This window comes from Heliangelus exortis, chromosome 3, assembly GCF_036169615.1.
Source record: "Heliangelus exortis chromosome 3, bHelExo1.hap1, whole genome shotgun sequence".
In the NCBI taxonomy this organism is placed as follows: Eukaryota; Metazoa; Chordata; class Aves; order Apodiformes; family Trochilidae; genus Heliangelus; species Heliangelus exortis.
Genome location: NC_092424.1, coordinates 51,586,122 through 51,606,639, shown reverse-complemented (window position 1 = coordinate 51,606,639; position 20,518 = coordinate 51,586,122). Strand labels below are relative to the sequence as shown.

At 36.6% G+C, this 20,518-nt stretch overlaps 1 protein-coding gene across 2 annotated transcripts in view; it reads left to right on the top strand.

Moving 5' to 3' along the window:
* Positions 1 to 20,518, top strand: part of SYNE1 (spectrin repeat containing nuclear envelope protein 1) — a 299,972-nt gene that overhangs the window by 145,205 nt on the left and 134,249 nt on the right. For both annotated transcript variants that reach the window (XM_071740591.1, XM_071740590.1), the window contains 14 exons: positions 3,664 to 3,800; positions 4,702 to 4,879; positions 6,429 to 6,611; positions 8,173 to 8,316; positions 8,637 to 8,792; positions 10,510 to 10,674; positions 11,810 to 11,982; positions 12,796 to 12,949; positions 13,093 to 13,236; positions 15,055 to 15,219; positions 16,559 to 16,876; positions 17,431 to 17,586; positions 18,253 to 18,423; positions 19,210 to 19,536. In XM_071740591.1, the coding sequence (XP_071596692.1) occupies positions 3,664 to 3,800; positions 4,702 to 4,879; positions 6,429 to 6,611; positions 8,173 to 8,316; positions 8,637 to 8,792; positions 10,510 to 10,674; positions 11,810 to 11,982; positions 12,796 to 12,949; positions 13,093 to 13,236; positions 15,055 to 15,219; positions 16,559 to 16,876; positions 17,431 to 17,586; positions 18,253 to 18,423; positions 19,210 to 19,536 (2,571 nt within the window). The remainder of the gene's footprint in view (positions 1 to 3,663; positions 3,801 to 4,701; positions 4,880 to 6,428; positions 6,612 to 8,172; positions 8,317 to 8,636; positions 8,793 to 10,509; positions 10,675 to 11,809; positions 11,983 to 12,795; positions 12,950 to 13,092; positions 13,237 to 15,054; positions 15,220 to 16,558; positions 16,877 to 17,430; positions 17,587 to 18,252; positions 18,424 to 19,209; positions 19,537 to 20,518) is intronic.

Below are 20,518 nucleotides of genomic sequence, written 5' to 3'. Positions count from 1 at the left end.
GGCTGAGCAAATGCTGGCTGGATCGGAGGTGTCAAAAGCTGGGCTTGACTCACAGGAGGTGAAGGAGCAAGCGCACCAGCTCTCGGCTCGGTTTTTGAAGCCAGAGTAGCACTTGACTGGGGTAACGGGAAGCATTTCCCATTTTTTTTTTCTTTTTTTAAAACGTCCTTCAAGTTGTGCCTATAGAGATCTTGTCCAATTTTTAAAGAAGTTATACTGGAAACTGGTATACTCGCTAATTGCCTTGCTAAGGAATGCAGTGAAAATTAAGAGAAGCAGAGGTTGTTTCTATTCCTGACTGTCTTCTAGCAAAAAAATTCCACGTGTATATATCATACACACAATATGTAAAAATATTTTTATATATTCACAACAATCAAGATGTGCATTCGCATGTATCTTGACTACTGTGATTTTCTAGGTATAGATAAAAGATACTGCATATTTCCCTTTCAGAGTAGTGTTGAAACAAAGCAGTTACAGTCAAGAGAGGTGTGTGATGCTCGATTTCTGACCACTTGATGGAAGAAATACTCCTAAAATCCCAGAACGCATTCTTTTTGAACTGAAATTGTAAATTTCCTTCTCTGATGTCTGTGCCAAGTTATTTCTGTGGCTTCCTCTTCAACAGAAGTCCCTGAGATAGATCTATAGAATGTGCCTGCTTCAGTGCCAGTACATATCTATTGGAGAACCAAAACTGACATTACATTGGAGCAAATAAGGATACAAATATGAAAAGTCTTCCGTGTCTATATATTTTTTAAAAGGAAACAAAGTCATGGAATTGTCATAAGCATACAGCAACAATTACCAGACTTATTACTTATGTTTATTATTATTTATAAATGGATTATTATTATTATTTATAAATGGATAAGTAGTATATTGGATATTGTTTTTACTAGTAATATAAATAATGTATTGTAGGTCTATGTAATAACACTTTATTTAAATTAGACTGTTGTAAACTTTGGCTAATAAGGAAAATGCAAAGGAATCTCAAGACTCAACACACACAGCCCTAATGTGTAATTTTATTTTATTTACAGTTAGAGGAAATGTGACAGTAATCCTTCCATTTCTGGACCTCAGCAATAGGTCCTATTGTGAATTCAAAATAGCAGCTTTCCATTTCCATTGTCTCACAGTGATTCTGTTGCCATGTAAGCCAAGGCCATGAATTAAAAATGCATTTCCTGATTCTAAGAATTTGCAAGATCCTTCTGTTACTCTGTTATACTCAAGCTTTTTGCCTTTATGTATGTGCAACATAAGAGCTACACATCTTGCACTTGGAGTTCTGCAAAATATTTTGGTAATTGTGAGACTGAAACTCAGATCTGAGTGGCTGCAACAGTTTTTGTAGTATCTTTGTGTAGAAATATGCCATAACTAAATACACCCTGTTTTGCAAATTTATGTTCCTGCTTGTTTATAGGCTATGCCTAAGGCTTTATGTCATCAGAATAATCTTTTAATAGTTATCAAGATAGGTTATTTGGAACTGAAAAAAATTCATTGAAAACAGGCAATTCTTACCCTGTGCTTCTCTTAGGACCTGTTTGCTTTGCCAAAACAAATCAAACAAAAAAAACAAACCCAAACCAAAAAATAAACAATACCACAAAAAAAAAAAAAAAAAACCACAAAGACCCAAACCTAAGCTATTAGTATTTCATTATGGTAATTTCTGCCCTACACAATGCGTGACTTACTGTTTAAGTAACGGTGTTGTTATGCCTAATCTTTCAAAAAAGCCCTGTGTATAATTTAACAGAAAGTAAGGTAAACAAAAGAGTAGCTAGTTTACATTTTTTCTAAGCATCATTGCTGTTACATAATTACTTCATTCAAATGCTACTTTATATGGCATTGAAGCAAACTAGCAGTGTGACTGTTTGAAGTGTCTTTTAATTATAGTTGAAGGGATTTCTGGTGTGTGAGTGGCTCAAAGCAGATAAAATCCATAATACAATGATGAATAATGCAGATCAGAGGAGTCTTGAAATCTGCTGTGGGAAAATATTTTTTCATACTCATAAGCACACATGAAAGTTTATACACATAATACATCTGAAATGTCTCTAGACTTAATTTTACAGGGCTTTCCAGTGATCTGGAAATGCAAACAGATTTCAATAATGTTAACATAATCAAGCTGTGATTATGATCTAAACCACTGCTATTCATAGCCAACGCAATTTGTTTTTCTCAAAATGGGTTGTTTTTGCTTTTTCTTCCTGGCCGTTCAGGTACTACAAAGAACAGGTTTTTTTATTTGCTCAGAAATGCACAATAAAGATCTTAAAATTTTAATTTCACAACTCTGAAGGCCTTTTCAGGAAAAGGGATATGAAGCAAACACCAAGTTGCTTGTGGGTAGCGGGCACATGAGCTGAATCCCTGGCTTTTGTCCATTTGCTGGCCTTACTAAGTCCGTGGATTGACTTGCTAGACCATTGCTAATACTTCTTTTTTACTTTTGATTTTTATAAAGAAATATTTGTTTATAGCAGAGCTGCTTAATATTTTCCAGTGAAAAATCTGCTCATTGAGCGTTTTGAAAACTTTCTACATGTGTTTTCACGTACATAAATTGTACCTATCCTCAGCTTTAATTTTTCTGCTGAGAGATTATCACAAGCTTTTTACTATGCAAATTTTCAGTCATCCTGTTTCTTAAGATGTTTTGAAACATCATTTGGGGACTTCCTTGTCCTTGTCCTTCCATGCCACTGTTCAAATCTGTCCTCACTTTAATATGATCCATTTCTTAAGCTTACATTGTACTTTTTTTTCATATTGCCACTTAGATTTGGCCACACTAAGATACGTGTGCCAAACGCTCTAGTCTGGCTGTGCTGCAGAACTTTTGCCTGGTGAATGTAACTAGCTTAGAAGGTTGTCTTCTCTCCCTGGAAGTGAGATAGGAATGCCTGAGGAATTTCGTTTCTAGTGGGGCAGGGAGCCAAGTCTGCAGTGCTCATTGTGCTGGAGTAGCTGGCTGGATTCTGCAGCAGAGGTGCTGTCAACAAGGACTGTTTTTGTTGGAGTGGTTATCACACCTCTCCCAGTGACGTAAACTAAGCTAACAAAAGCATTTTTTTTTTTCGTTGGCTTAGCAAGAGCCTTTCTGGTGCAGGAATGACAGGCAGTAGCCCATTTACTGTCACGGGATTGTGAGCAGCTGCAATTTTGGCATTATGAAGACTTCTGTGAAAAAGTTTAAGCTGTTGAAAGCTTTGTGCATAAATTAATCTTTTTTGATACGGCTCAAAAGTTTTTATTGCACATGCTAAACTCAAATCAAGCAAATTATATTCATATGAATGTATTATTTGCTTTTCTCTGATTATATGTACTTTTGGATATGTACAGCTAACTGAAAATCCCATAGCTCATTTATGAAAATTAAACTTGTATCTTAAAATGTTATCTAAGAATATTTTGAGCTAAGAAAGTTGAGGCTTTTAGAAATCTGGTCTGTAGAAGCTAATAATTTCAAATAAGCTTCTGTAGGCTAAACCACTCTTGAAAGTAAATATGCATAGATCATAAATTAAGTTGACTTTAAACCCTAATGCATTTTATTAAAATATTTTTTTATTTATTTATGTAAGGTTTACTCACCAAAATTGTTCATCTGTTTTGTTTTAACAGGAAACATTGGATGCTCTGGTAAAGTCTGAACATATGACAGATGAGATCAAAACTCAGTTAAATGATCTTTGTAGATTTTCCAGAGATTTGAGTACTCATTCTTCAAAAGTTTCAGGGTTGATTAAAGAGTATAACAGGTACTAATTCATCTTGTTTATAGTTAATCAATCCCATTTGTGTGTGTGTGTGAGCATGAGCTGTCTTAGGGAACCACTAAGTGGAATTTTAGGATTAGAAACAGGTATACAATGGTTGGAATCATTATTTTGATTTCGGTTTCAACAGATGTTGCAAAAAGCAACTCTTTTTTCACCCCAAATATCAGGTTATGACACTAAACTAGCTGAAACTATTGTATATCCACATCTGACCTATCAAAGGATGAATTCTTGTAAGAAGCACAATAGCTTATTTGTCTGAGGGAGGAACAAGCTATACCAGCTATTTAAGATCTTTTTCTTAGTTTTGTCCTTCAGTTTACTCTTCTTTGACTAGGTGATTCCCTGAAACAGGGGAGCTTGTATTTGCTTGTTTTCTTGTTTTTCTTGGGTCTCTTAGCTGACTTACTTGGGAATATGACATCAGCACTTTAGACACAAGGTTCTGTTTCTTGAAGGGGATCTTTTGTAGTTTCAGAAGAAGGGTGCAATGACCAAGACTGTTCCCTTCTAATGTTAAGAAATTAGCTGAGCCACAGAAGATAGAATTGATATCACTGTAGTTCCACATCCTGTTCATAGAGAAAGGGTCTTGCAGAAACTCTTCATGATGAGGTGCACTGGTTTGCTCTCTGGAAACACTTAACACCTGTCATATCTCCGACAGTTATGTCCCAATTGACATGCCTTATTTTGAAGGAACTGAAAGTTTCTAATGGATCTCCTCATGCCTCAGTTGAGTGTTTTGAGTTGGTAGGAGGAAGGCAGGTTAACCTAACCTTGTGATTGTATTTCAGAGAACTCAGTAATACCATTGTCACTTAACAGTCCTGCTTTTCTTCTCTCCCTCCCTTTTTCATCCCGCCTGTGACGAACGCAGCCTCTGCCTGCAAGCTTCAAAAGGATGTCAAAGCAAAGAGCAGATCTTGCAGCAAAGATTTCGTGCAGCTTTTCGAGACTTCCAGCAGTGGTTGGTCAATGCTAAAGTCACCACGGCCAAATGTTTTGATGTGCCTGAAAATGTCAGTGAAGCTTCAGCAAGTCTGCAGAAAATACAGGTAATTTTACAGAAGCAAAATACTAATCTAAAGGAACATTGTTCAGTTTCATATATAAGCTCAGACTGAGTAGTTTGGTTAATTACTATTTTTTGTCAATGTCTTTTTGTCAACAAAAAAGGTGGCTAATTGCAAGGAAATTTTATTTTTTAATCTGGTTTGCTTAGTTTAATTGCTGTGCTGCAGTTTTATGTAGTCATTGTCTCTCATAGTCTTCCTTGTGTTTCTTTTTAAAAAAAACCTGTTTCTAAAGTAGGAGAGTATTGTAACAATATAATTATATCAATTTTGGACTGTGTACCTGGAATTACTTCAAAGTTATGTAAATATTTTTTCTCATATATGACAGTAAAGCCCTTAGTGTGCAATAGTGGAGTGAGAATCCTGCAGTAAAAAGCAGGCATTTTAAATGTATGTTTCCACACAAAGCTAAAACAAACCCTAGCAATTCCATGGAAAGGAATACCAAATAAAATCGTATGTTTAATAAAGCAAGTGAAACAAATATTTTTATGAATAGAATATAACTACAATTTTAACTGAAAATAGCAAAATGAGAATTACATAATGAGACTGTTTAATCTTCAGTTAGATGGTGTAGCAGAAAAAGTTCCTATTAGTTTCAGAGAAAATGCCAAAACCTAAACAACTTCCTCCTCCTTTTGGTAAATTTAGTTTCTCTGGCTTAAAAGGTTTAGTTCAGAGTGTAAAAAACATTGTCTAATCTCTGGCTACCCCAAAATGAGTCTGTGGCTACCCCAAAATGAGTCAATATATAGAAGAAATACCAAAGGAAAACTTCCTAGTGGTTTTGTTTTTACATTAAATATGAGTTTCACTCATAAAGTCTTTTAATATTGCAAGTTATGAGAACATTGGATTTTTAAGAATCTGTTTCCTTACATTTCTGTCTACTTCTTGCACATGTGTACTTCCACATACTTCTTGCATGCCTGCATTGTGCCAGATTTCCATGAAGAAAGTACTCTAAAACAGGGAAGGTAAATTAAGGATGCAGAGAGATAAATCACCCATCTTAGACATTGCTCAGGGTCAAAGCACCAGCCCACACTGCTATATGCTTGCTGGAAGTCAGCATGGCTGTTGCCTAAAGCAAAACTTCTGTCATGCATGTGCCTCACAGTCAGCCCCAGATCCTGCTGTTACCTGTGCCAGGATACTGGTTCCCTGAAATGAAATTGTTACCACGGTCTCTACCACAGAGATTTAAAATATAATGCCCAGTTACGTGACCAGCAGTTGTCTTGTGAAATTCAGAACATGCAGGTGATCCTAGATTCTTAATATATAGGTTTATTTAACCTTAATATATAGGTTATTTAGACGCATGGCACTTTTGTATTAAGTAGCTGCTTGTCCCTAAATGCCATTAATATGGAGGATACGAAAATGGAATGTACAGAAAGAAGAGTTAGCATGTTAATGAGCAGAAACAACCCTGATCCCTGTTAAATCTTCTGCGGAGTTGCCGTTGACTTTTACTGCAACCCAGAGTTCACCAAATAGCTTATTTTATTCCTATTTTCAGGAGTTCTTATCAGAGAGTGAGAACGGGCAACAAAAACTAAACCTGCTAGCATCCAAAGGAGAACTGCTGTGCTCTGTTTTACCAAAGGAAAAGGCTAAAGTTATCCGGGACAAATCTGCTACCGCTAAAGAAGACTGGAAAAAATTTATTACCACCCTCCACCAGACGGAATCTGCATTGGAGGTACTGAACCAGGCACACTGGGCAAAGATTAGATCTAAATTTTCCTCCTTGTTCTTTGTTTCAAACAGCATAGTTTAGTTTTCGTATATCAGCTGTAAGTGTTGATGATGTGACAGAACTAATAAATAGCTGTTTTCAAGAAGTCTCATATCCCACGTACATTTTTCTTTTGTTTACTTGTATCCCCACGACCTGATTTCACTTTAAGTGTGGTATTTAGTGCAGAAGGGTGTTCAGAGAATCTTAAGGTAGCAAAGACATCAGTTTTTCAGATTCATTATTATGAGTCTCACTGAATGTACTGAGTTACTAAAACACATTTTCTATTTTAAGCATTGTTTTAGCACAGTTTTTTGACACTTGCTGATTGAATAGGCCCAGTACAGTGGGTAAATTTAGTCTCACTTATTGCAAACTAGTGGAATGTAACGATTTTTTGGAGCAACTTTTAAAAATAAACTGCAACGCTTTTCTCTGCTCAGAATTCACAATTCTACCAGCACAGAAGGTGAATATCTTCAAAATTTAACCTCTCTTAATAAAGGCTATAGAGGCTATAGCTTTTAAGGTCAAAAGGTCTTAGCAGGAGTTCACTAAGTAGCATAGGAGGGCTAAACTTCCTGGGAATTCCTCTTTGAAACCAATGCTGCCTAGCAAGCTGAGAAAATATTTAAATATATTTAATACATCATGTAGGAAGCCTTTTTAAAAAATACTTCTTAGGCAGCAAGGACTTACCTTTCTTCCTATGAGGGTTGCCATGGAAAGATTATGGCCTTGGAACATAATCTTTTTAAGCCAAACATTTTTCAGTCTCAGAGGCTGTTTTTCAGTTCTCATGGGTAAGTGATAATGGTATAGATAAAGAGTAAACTAAATCAGCCTGAGAGGAAAGAAAAAGAAAAACAAGTAGAGCACAGGAGGAACTATACTGTTCAGGTTTCTATTCCATATAAATTATTTTAGATGCTCTTTTTTTAAATCATGCAGAATAAACCTAAAGGAAAAAACATGCAAACACTGCAGGAATGCCTACATGTGCCTTTATGCACACGCTTTTGTAACCAAAATTTTGTTCTCAAAAAGAAAAGGACCAGAGGTGATCCCTAGGATTGGGTTGAACTTAGTCATACATCACCTAGAAGTAGTGGCAGCCCATTTAAGGAGGGGACAGTGTGAAAGACTGCAGACAAATGTTAAGTAACTCATATCCCAAATTATCCTCTCTTCACGCTGCCTTAAGTGAATTAGACCTACACTGGGTTAAAGCTCATAACAACTGTAAAGGTTTTGGTTCAAAAGAAATTTGCTTCACCCTCCCTGAAACTGTGTAGATATATCCTATGCTGTTGCCTTTAAGACCTCTAGAGGTAGTCTCTAAGACTTGTATTTTAGTGGTTGTGGGATGGGAAGGAGAAGAGCTGGTGTAATTTATTTTGAAGAGCTGTGTAGCATCTGGCTTCGATTGCAGAGCCTTTTTGTGTGCTTGATCTGCATGTTGTATATTACAATTATGTCCTGTGGAGTGGGACTGTTGATAAAATTGTTCATATCTTCCTAGAACTTGAAGATTCAGATGAAGGACTTTGAAGCAACTGCTGAGCCTCTGCAGGAGTGGTTGACCACAACTGAGACAATGGTACAAGGGAGTAGCAGTCGGCTCCATGATCTTCCTTCCAAGAGGAGAGAACAGCAAAAGTTGCAGGTGACTTTTCTAAGCCTTTTTAACAAAGCCAGTCTTTGCTGTCCCATCCTCTTGGCCTCATTACTCACTTGATCATTCTAGCACCCTGACTTCTACATAAGATTAAAACTGGTTTCAAAGATTGTTGTTGATGATCTTTTCCCATCAGGTTCTGCATCTTCACATTTCTTATGACACGCTGCTTCTTTATTGTAGCTGTACTGTGTGCCTTTCTCAGCAAGCTTGCCATGTGTCACTTCCATTTTTCATGGGCCTTCATGCTTCTCTGTTTCCTGCTATCTAGCACCCACTCTTAAAAGTAACGTGCTTGTGCTTTACAGTCTGTCCTTGAGGAAATAAGCTGCCACGAGCATCAGCTCAACAGGCTAAAAGAGAAAGCTCAGCAGCTGTGGGAAGAGCAAGCTGTCAGCAAAAGCTTTATGCGCAGAGTGTCTCAGTTGTCTTCTCAATATCTTACGCTAAGCAATCTGACAAAGGTAATGCACTCAGTGTACATCTTTTCAAGCAATTCATTTGATGGATGTGGGGAAAAAGAGACTGAAACACTGGAGTTGTCTTGCTTGTCTGCTCTGTGGTATGTCTGAGCTATCTTGTCTTTCATAATGGCTTGAAAGAGTGGGAAGAAAGGACCTGGATTGTCAACAAAATGGAATTGTGTTTATCAATTTTTTAAAAATGTTTTGAGTAATAAGTAAATCTCTTCCAATTTTACAGTTATCAGATTTTATTTTGATTATTTCAATCACTGAAGACATTTGTTTTTGTAATAAATGGTACCTGAAAGAAGTTTTTTTTTGAAACTCAGGGAAGTTACTCTTTTTAGAAAATACAAAAAAGTTATTGCATTATTGTATTCTATAATAATGATTAATTATTTGCATAGTCAGCATCTTCATCTAAAACTAACAGGTGGGTTTTCTAAAATATAACCTCTTAGGCTACTTTTGAAGGTTCAAGGGGAAGCATAGGCCAAACTCTAAAGAATCAGGCTAGGAACTGAGATCCTAACCAAATTCTGTTTTGCTGAATGGTGGTTTACACACTTCACAGTTTCATAGTTCTACTATCTCTATTGTGTAAACAAATAAGGCCTTTGTATTAGGATCAGGACTACTATTTTTCACAAAGTGCCAATCCTAAAGGAGTCTTCAAATAGGTTTATAGTTAATACAGTAATGAGAATAAGGATGTAGTGTTTTGTGGGACAACAATTCAATTCAGAAAGTATTAATGTTTGGGCAATTGCTAGCTTGTTAATTCCTACTCTTTCTGTAGAAATAAAAGTTATAAAGCATATATAAAGCTTTATAACTTACTGAAAAATATTTTATACATGCCATAATAAATTTTTATGACTGCAAAATGAGAAAGGGAAAGATGAATGAATTACTAACATTGGCTTATGTGGACAGAACTTGTAGGACATAACAGTGTGAGAATAAGGAATCTGAGGCAGACGATACGTATGATCCATCCTGTGAGAGAAATCCTGAAATTCCTTGAATAGCCATGGACTTGCTAAGCCCATTTCACAGGCTTGACTTTAGTTCTCTGCCAGTGTGTGAAATACAGTCTACTTTGTATTCTTGTTCACCTAAGGCTTTTTAAGCAATGTAACTTGAGGGGAGATGGTGGTGGTATTTGTTTTGCTTTGTTTGGCTTTTTTAATTATTTGTATGACTGTCATTAATTTTTCAGAAGAATGGCTATACCAAGGGGAGTAATTGAGGAAAACAGGTCTTTCTTTCTTTTTCAAGCAGCAACACAGCCATGTTGCTGCAGAGGTCTACCTTCACAGGCTTAAATCTGTCGTGTGCATTGACAGAATTTCCATGTCACCTTCAGCTGCAACGCTGACATGGAGTCTAGGTGTGATTGACCAGACATTTAAGAAAAAGTCAAATCTGAACACTCTCAATTACTTTAGATGAGAGGAGGCAATTAAATGAAGGTTTACGTTTAGAAAACAGTAAATGCATTTCTGAAGTGTTGATTTGTATATTGTTTAGACAACTTGTGTATGTGTGTGTTTATGCCAGAGTCATTCTGTGCTCAAGTGTACTTGTAATTATCAAGGTATAAAGAGAATTTCTGAGGATAATTCATGAAACACATTCTAAAACTCAAAAATAAGCATGGGGAATAAACAGTCCTTTGAATAGCTGCTGGTGCTAATTGTTGGATAAATTGCAGGAGAAAGTTTCCAGAATGGACAGGGTCGTAGCAGAGCACCAGCAGTTCTCCCACAGTATCAAGGACCTCCAGGACTGGATGGCTGATGCAGTTCACATGCTGAATTCCTACTGTCATCCCACTGCAGACAAGAGTGTTCTGGACAGTCGAATGCTAAAGCTAGAGGTATGGAAAAAATCAACTCTAAAACCTGCTCTTTTTAGATCTGAAAGAAGGTTGCAAATACTGGATATTTTACCTTAGTTGCTGCATATTAGTGTAACGGCTGTTGACATTCAGTCACTGTTTTTCAGTTTACTAAAAAAACCTCTTTTCATAGAAGAAAGTGTTCAGTATTAGAATTTTTCTCTAAGAAGGATATAGGGACTGTTATAGTGTGGAAAACTGCATGTATGTGAATTCTTGAAAAAACCTCTAAGGATGTTGTGTGGCTGCTGAACCTTAAATATAAGAAGTAGGATATAGTTTAATGTAGTATTTTCCTAGATCTTACAGGTGACATGAAGGATTTAGAAAAGTTTTTCCTATAACTCTTCTCTTTAAAAATTGTAACTACAGTTAAGAAAATAGCATCTATTGCCATCACTACATGAAAGATGAAAAGCAATACTTGGACAATACTTTTCATATTCTTGCTGTCTCAGGTTTTGAGCTATGGCCAAAATAAGGACAACTCAAAATTATAAGGATACATGGAAAAGCAAAAGATTGTAGCCAAATATTAAAATTGCTTTGCCTTTTGTTTTTTTTAAATCTTTCAGGTTCCTGCCTTAAGCCTTTTAATGACTTTCCATAGTGCTGGAAGCAGTTAGTTTGCAATTGTGCAGCTCCAGGTGCTGAAGTCTCTAAACCGATGTTGTTGATAGTCTGAGTTTATATGTTGGTAACTTTTTGTTTCAAACAGATCTTAGTTATAGAACTATGTTTCAGCTCTCTAGAAGAGTTTTGTCATCACATCTTCTGTTCTCTATGAATGAATCCTTCTGTTTCCATCTAAATGACATTCCATTTGGAATGTCAGCTTTCCACCCAACAGTTCCTTCTCTAATACACTGTAGGTACCTGCACAGATTCCACGAAAACTCCCCTGTCAATTAAGTTTGGTTTTGTTGTTGTTGTTTTTTAATGGCGTAAACATACCCTTTGAAATTAACTTTTTTCTTGTGAAGTCCACTGTCCCTCTTCCAGTTGGAAGATATGTGCAAGCTGCTAAATTTGATCAGTATATTTTCCAGCAAAGCCAGCTAATATATCCATGCGCAGCTAGGGATAAAATCAGAATTATCCACTCACTTTTTAGGGATTGCTAGCAGTGAAACAAGAAAAAGAAATCCAAATGAAAATGGTTCTGACAAGAGGAGAATCTGTTCTGCAAAATACTTCTCCAGAGGGAGTACCAGTGATTGAACGGCAGTTGCAAACCCTGAAGGACAGCTGGGCTTCTCTTCTGTCTGCTTGTATCCAGTGCAAGAGGTAAAAAGGGTATCATGTGCAAAGTGATTCTTAGAAATTAAGCACCGTCAAAAATTTTTGAAAGCTTATTCCCAGAGTTTTATTATTACAAGAGTCAAATTCATATGGTATGACTACCTGTGCTACACATTGCAGGCCTTCTGGCCTTAAGTGATATATGCATTTGAAGTAGAAAAAGGAGAAGAAACTGTGAGCAGTCTAAGTTTTGTTACAACTTATTGTCAATATAAACTTAAAAATGGATTCCATTTTCATAGTCTTCTTGTAAATTTTACTGTTGAGTTGTTCTTGATGCCCTGAAGATCTTGTCACAGACATTAATGGTTGCTCTGTCATGATCCTGTCTGGTTTGCCACTTGCTAACACTCCATAGAAGGTACTGCAATTACAGTGTCTGACAGTGATTCTCAAAGTGATAAAGAAATGCAGAGAAAAAAATGCAGTCTACTTTGGTGAAGCATAGTTTCAAATATTTAATTCAGAACAACAAAGGTAAACAAACATTAGAATGCTGCAACTTTTGAATGTATACAAAGGGACAGAAAATTTCTGATCCTAGATCTTTTGCTTTTAGTTGTATTTTATTTACTGAAGTTAGAGCATGTCAGCTTGCTACATAACTCATAGATCTCTTTAATATTCCAAGTTTGAAAATCTTGATTTCTCTATTAGCTAGATAGTGCTTCTAATTAAAACCTATGTTTTCACAACTATGTCTGAGACTGCTTGCCTGTTATACATCTTTCTTATAGTCTCAGTGCTTAAATATCAGAAAATCCACTGTGACAACAAATATGTATTTTTAAATTACAGCCAACTGGAAGGAGCTCTCTCCAAATGGACAAGTTACCAAGATGATGTTCGTCAGTTTTCCAGCTGGATGGATAAAGTGGAAGCAAGTATGAATGCTTCTGAAAGGCAATACGCTGAACTGAGGGAAAAAACAGCTGCCCTCAGCAAAGCAAAGGTGTGTTTGCTTTACTACAAACCAGCAACAAGTCCATATCGCCTTATAAGCAATGAAAAAGGCTGAATAACCACAAAATTAGTCTCTGGTCTTGTTTTAATGTTGCCCAATAATCAACATGGCATTCTCTTTCTGCTTCGCAGCTACTCAATGAAGAGGTGTTGAGTCACAGCAGCCTGCTGGAGACTATTGAAATGAAAGGAAGTGGGATGGCTGAGCATTATGTCACTCAGCTTGAGCTCCAGGATCTTCAGGAGCGGTATAAGTTCCTAAAAGACAGAGCAAGGGTACAGTTTTTCTTGATAGCACTCCCTCTTGTTTTGTTGGCAACAATGAAAAAGAGAGTTTTTTCATTGATCACTTATGTTACATTTAAGTAAGGAGCAAATGTTTGTGGACAGCTGTAACTCAATGTAGCAGAAAGTTGCTAGGGTGTTTTACAAGTCTTCCTGTACCACAGAGCTTCGTATCTTTGTATCTTTTCAGAAAAGTTCTAACAAGCTGCATCTGAAGGAATCATCAGACAAACAGTCTGAGGAATTCCATGTCAAAAGTCTGATTGACTTCAGTGCAGATGCGATTTTACCCATTGTGACTGAAAAGTTGGAAGCATTTCTCAATCTGTGATTTGTACAAATGTATATTTTACATAAATGCTACCAGTCAATCATGTAACTCACAAGTGGTTGACTGTAGAAGCCTATTATTGAACACAAACCTTATTAGCAAGTAAACTGTCTCTAATGCCAAAAGACCCGGCATGATAAGTACTACATTTACTGATCAGTTAATATCATAGCTCTGGAAAAGATTAGGGCATAGACAGATAAAGACTAAGATGGGTTTTGATGTAAGATATAAAATAAAGAAGAAATAATAAAATGCTTGATGGTACATTTAAAGCTATGTGATCATCTCCAGTTTACCCAAATTCTTCTGTAGTAATTAGATAGTGGCTAATATACTCTCAGACAGGCAGATTTTCTTCATGACAGCAGTGTAGCAAAATTGAATTATGTTTTCTCAGTGATGTAGTTGTCCTGTGGAGATGCCCAAAATTTGTTTTTTGAAGTGCCCAAGTGATTTGCTGTTTTGTGGTACCCTTTTCCACAACTGCAAAGAATGCTATGCACTGTCTTGTTTCAGACCTTCTGTAAATGAACTCACTGAGCTGTGCCAAATATATGAGTAAGTCCTGGGAAGTGCTAGTGAATACCTAGTGTTCCTTTCAGCATAAAGTTCCTCTGACTGTTAACTTTTTCTCTTGCACAAAGCTGTACAGACTGTCTATTTGCTCAGGTTGAGAAACAACATGGAAACAATGAAAAATGTGTGGTAGTAGAGCTCTGTCCCTTGTTCCTTATGTAGCAAGAATCATGCCTCCTTTAACTTCCCACCTAAGACCCTAGATGATTTTGATCTCTTCCCCTGTCCCAGCTGTAATGATGATGTTAAGTTTCCAGAGTAAATTCAACCCTTAGAAAGAAATTCAAAGTTCAAAAAAAATAGCTGGAAAGTAAAGAATGGTAAAATAATTTAATAATTTGTTGGCTAGGTGGGAAACCTCACAAGTTTCTTCAAGGGTTTGTGTCCCAGGTCTGAGCAGACCAAGACCTCCAGCTTCCTGCAGCCACTGGAACACTTCTCCTTTGAAGACAAGCTGAGAGAGTTGTGGTTCAGTGCGGAGAAGAGAAGGCTCTGGGGAGAACCTAGAGCAGCCTTCCAGTATCTGAAGGGAGCCTTATAGGAAAGCTGGGGAGGGGCTTCTTATAAGAGCATGTAGTGATAAAACAAGGGGGAATGGCTTTAAAGTAGAAGAGGGTGGATTTAGTTTAGGCATTAGACAGAAATCCCTGGAAGTGTTCAAGACAAGGTTGCATGGGTCTTTGAGCAACCTGGTCTGGTGGGAGGTGTTTCTGCCCATGGGTGCTTTGAACTAGATCATCTTTAAGGTCTCATCCAACACAAATCATTCTGTGATTCTATAGGTCTCTGGGTTTTATGTTTTCTTGGTTTGATGATACACTAAGATATATATATATATATATAGATATATATATAGATATATATCACACACACATAAATGTAAATACTTTCACAAGCAGGAGATGGTAACAAAAGCTGAAGGACTGCTTAAATTACATCAAGAGTACCAAAAAAATCTGAAGACCTTTGAAATATGGCTGGAGAAGGAACAGGAAAAACTTGACTGTTTATCACATCTTGATGGTGATGCCCAGAAACAGGAGACAACACTCCGAGACTTACAGGTACATAATGTGTGACACCCTAAGTAAAATAAAATAAAATAAAAAATAATATCCTACTTGTAAAAAAGGACAGAATAATACTAATTACCTGGAAAAAAAATTGCATTCTTTTTTGTCTCAGCAACAGCTTGGAATCACACACACAAAGTAAGTACTTTGCTGCTCAGAAGTGGTTCCAGTAAAGTGCAAGCATTGTCACTCATTTGCAGAAAGAAGCGTCAGGCCTTGAATGCAGTCTCCAGGCATGCTAATGCTTTCTCACAAGTATAGAATTTGTTTAGATGTTGATCTACCTCTTCATTCCCCTGTGTTTCACAGAATATCAAAAGCATTCTTTTTATTGGGTTTTTAACTTTTATTACTTGTGTTGCAGATGCTTCTGCTTTCAGGCAGTTCTAGTCAGGTCTTGTTCTCAGGGTGAGGTGGGAAGACTATTACTGAATCACTTCAGTGACCATGAGGTGTGAGCCAATGGTTCTTCAGTAATTTCCCAGTTGTGATTTTAAGCGGGTTTAAAAATACTTTCATACCTGCTGTTGAATTACCAAAAGTTCTGGACTTGATTTCTGAAATATTTATTACTTTATTTAGGATACTGAGAAGGTTTTTGTATGATCAGGGACTCTGAGTGTGTGTCTTGTTGTTATAGTTCACTTTTTAAAAAATAACCTATTTTGAAAATCTTATATGTATCTCAAATATATCTGAAGACAACACACAACTATATATTGTAAAGGTAATTTCCTGTTAATTTTTTCTGATCACATTGAATTCCTTTTTACTTTCTAATCAATTCCTATTAAGCATGAAAATACCACATGTCCCAAGTAGTATATTAAGAATTATTTTGAAGTGCTAGCTCAAACATATGTCAAAATAAATAATTTTGTTTATTTTTAAAGATTGAAGCCTCATCCTGTTGCTTGTTTTTAAACAGATCCAATTTTAGAATCTGTCTTGCAATCTGTTTTTCACTTCTGTGGAATTTTTAATTCAAGGCTGTGCTAAATTAATTGCATCCATCCCATGACAGCTCAGGCAGCTAGTGTTTCAGAACTGATGGTAAACTTGGCAGAGAGAGAATTTGATGCATGCCTTGTCAATATTTTTTTCCAATTCACTTGATAATAGTGATATTTGGTTTGCTATGTAAATGATTACACCATCATTGGTGTCCTTAGAGATGGTGTAATATGTGTTCAAACATAGACAACTAAAAGGGCTATCTACATAACATGAGGTAAATTCTTTTGTGGTAACTCTAACCAGTAACTTTGTTTCCAATGTGTGAATGAAAGCCCTTAACATAGAATAAGTATCCATAACTCTGCCTTTACAGGAGCTGCAGGTACACTGTGCTGAAGGACAAGCATTATTGAATGCTGCTGTCCATACCAGAGAGGAGGTGATTCCCTGGGGAATTCCACAGGTAGAAGACCGAGCCCTGGAATCCTTACGGCAGGACTGGCAAGTTTATCAGCACAAGCTTTCTGAAGCGAGAAGCCAATTAAACACCACTGTGAGCAGGCTGAGGTTAATGGAAAAAAAATTTCAGAAGGTTAATGACTGGCTAACAGATCTGGAGAAGAAAGTTACCATCAGGACTGGGAGGCAGTCTGGTAGAGCAACAAAGGAGATGCAGCTTCAGCAAATGAAGGTAAAGAATATAGTTAAGGCATTCCTTAAGCAAAATACCACGTGAGATTTCCACATCGGTTCTTGGTTGCGCTGTGAAAATAACAGGAATCATTCCAGTTTATTCTGAGGTGGTGCCTGAAATGATGGAACCAAGAGACCGTCATGCCTCCTGGGTCCAGATTCCTCCCGTTTTACTGGAAACCTGGAATTCATATGCTCTTTGGTAGCAGATTTGGAGAGATTCAAGGTTACTCCTTAGTCATCTTTAAAACTTTGGGCAAATTCTATCAGGAGTCCAGATTGCATTCTATTATTACTGGGGAGGAGAGGGATGGGAAGAAGTATTGAATCTCACGTGATGAAAAGCAGCCCATATGGTACAATAAAACTTCAAGCATAATTGTTACGTTAACCTTCATCAGATTCTGTTTTATTTTCTTGTTGTAAATCCGAATTTACAACCATGTACTTATCTTCCTTTTAAATGGCATCCTGAAGGAATTACTTATAAATTCCTGTTGTGTTTAAGACATGTGTATCAGTCATATAAACTGGGTAATATCTTTGTCTTAGAAGTGGCATGAAGAAATTACAGTCTACAAAGATGATGTGGAGGAAGTTGGGGTATTGGCTCAGCAAATACTGGAGGAAAATCTTGCTGCAAGTAGAATGGGAAGCCAGGCTACGCAGCTTACATCTCGCTACCAAACTCTTCTTCTTCATGTCTTGGTAAGTAATGAAAATTACTTCATTGTAGCATCATAAATATTAGTAAACTTTGTTAATTTATCAGAGTTTATTCATTAGATGAATAAGATTATTATATAGTCTCAATAATAGACTCAATAATATAAAATTTATGCAGATTTCACTGGACTACATGTATTAGAGTTGTATAATGAGGATGATGCTCTATTAAATATATCCATTATTTATCAGATACAATTATTGTCTTCTGTGGCGGTTTCAGGAGAAAAATCCGGCATACACTGTTTGAATTCTGAAAGACCTCTAGAGAAATTTTTTCAGGTTATCAATGAAACACATAGATATAGGGAAAATATTAATTGATAAGGTGCAGTTTTCACGTCACTTTAAGTAATAAGTGTCTCATAGTACTGTAATCAAGAGTCACACCATTCAAATTCCAAAATGTAAGGACATTACATCTCAGTTTTAACATTAGTGAACTCACTTTTAATATTAAATATTTGCTTTATGTACTCTTGACAAGACACCCTTGAGAATTATTCAGTAGATATAACTCAAAAGTTGTGTTTAATCTTAGTATATAAGGTTTCTTAATAAATAGCAGCTTATTACTATGTTTAGCCAATAGCAATGACAAATATTTGGATGGTTTTTGTTTCCTCCCCATGCCCTCCTTGTTTGAAGGAACAAATAAAGTTTCTGGAAGAAGAAATACGCTGTATGGAGGAGTCGGAATTGGCTTTTAGTGCTTATACAAATTGGTATGGAGCCACTAACAAGAACTTCAGAAATGTGATCATCAAGTCTGATGTGGTTGATAAAACAGCAATGGAGAAAAAAGTGCAGAAACTAGAGGTACAGCTTTCTTGAATGCAATTTTAGTTACTCTTCACTTAAGAGATTATATTTTAACATGTGTTGTAACAGCTGCTTGAAATTCTAATTTGACCTTGCTCAGAAAAGACAATAGGATTAAGACCACTCAGTATAAAACTTCTTGTTCTCCTGTCATATACAGATTAAATTACAGTGTAATTGTTGAGGTTATGAATAGTCCTATACAGTATTATCCTATACTTCCATAAAGAGTGTTTGTATGGTTTTTGATTTAGATTGAAACTTGAAATAAATACCCCTTGCAAGGCATCCTGTCATGAATATTTTAACCAGTATGCACTGCAGAAGGAAGTGCTTCCTGCTTCTCCTCATTGAAATAACTCAGTAATAAAACTTGTGTTTCATCTCAGAGTTGTAGATGAGTTTTTCATATGCTCTTCAACTAAAACATACAATGTTAGGGGATAACCTTCATCTATTACAGCATTTGGAGTACAAATCCTCTCCTGACAGTCCTCAGTTTCTGTTTATCTTCACAAGCCCACTGTGTAACAGAAGTATTTGCTTTCTCTGCCTCCTTCTAGCTTACTACACTTTAACTGCAGACAAACTTGTAATGAAAAGTCTGTTAATTTTCCATAGGAATTCCTTCTGTATCTTTAAGAAAAAAAAAGAAAGAAATACAATTATTTAGTCTCTAACAGGTAATAGAGCTACAATGAGCTTAAAAAAAAAAAAAAAAAAAAAAAGAAAAAATAAAGGCAAGATCTTGCACTTTTTTGTTAACAAATCCTTTCTTCACAGCTGTTACTCGGAGATATGGACATAGGGCACAGTTTACTGAAATCTGCCCGTGAGAAGGGGGAGCGAGCTATAAAGTACATGGTAGAAAATGAAGTTGACCAGTTAAGAAAAGAAATTGGAGATTATGTGGAACAGCTGGAAGAGCTGGCAGGCTCCATCAGGAAAGAATACATGACTTCAGAGAAATGCCTCCAGCTGGCAAAGGAGTTCTCAGACAAGTACAAGGCACAGACTCAGTGGGTCATAGAGTACCAGGCTGTGTTGCATGCTCCGGCAGAACCAAAGAGTGAACTCTATGAGAAGAAGGCCCAGTTGTCCAAATACAAGGTAAAAAGGACTTTTATCACTGTACTATCAAATCAGTTTTGACCTAGTGACTTGCAGTGTAACTTCTGATCCAGATCGCTGTTCAAGTTTCTTCAATAGATATATGAGATATCTTTCATCTGGATGTCCAAATAAGCATCAGAGTGAAAAGATGCATCTGTGAACCACAGTGAGCATGTGGATTTCAAATGCAAATGTCCTACAAAGGCTTCCACATTTGAAAAATTCCAGTTATGCAGCCAAATTCTTTTATGCGCACACATAGGAGTAATTCCACTGATATCAACAGAGTTAACTGATATTTAAGCAGGATAGAAATCAGTTGGTCCTTCTTCACTGCAGCCATTGCCTTCATTTACATTGGCTTAATCAGCTTTCTGGTTAAAGCTGAATGTCCCAGCTCAGCTGGCATCTAAGACAGTCAACTGCTATGGATTCCTCTATTTTCAGTGAGCATTTTGATGAAGTGTTGGCTTGGGTTTTTTTCAGTCATAAAAATGAATAGAAAAAAATATGATGAACCCTATTGCATTTCTTAGTGATGTTTTTGTAAAATACTTCAGGATTACAGCAGTTTCATAAAATGTGTACTGGATCTGGCTGGGGTGGAGCTAACCCTCCTTATGAGGAGCCCAGATGTTACTATGGTTTACAGTTGTAGCTAAAACAGTGTACCAGGGCATTCTCTCTAAAACTGCCCAATATCACTCACTTCAGTACTCTGTCATATGTGTTATCTGTGTGATTACTTTCCACATGTTTGGGAAGCTGGTATCTCACTGTCATTTGATAGGTGCTGGCATGTGTCAAACTGTCTGAGCCAGAGAATAATGACAGAACAGATCAGACTACATAATCCCCAGAATATACTCTTATGCACTCATCTGCAGACTGTCTCATTAGGAGGATGAGTTTGGTGATACTTGCCCACCTATTTGCAGAACTTGTTCCTCTGATCAAGTTTAATCCCTGGTACCTGCTC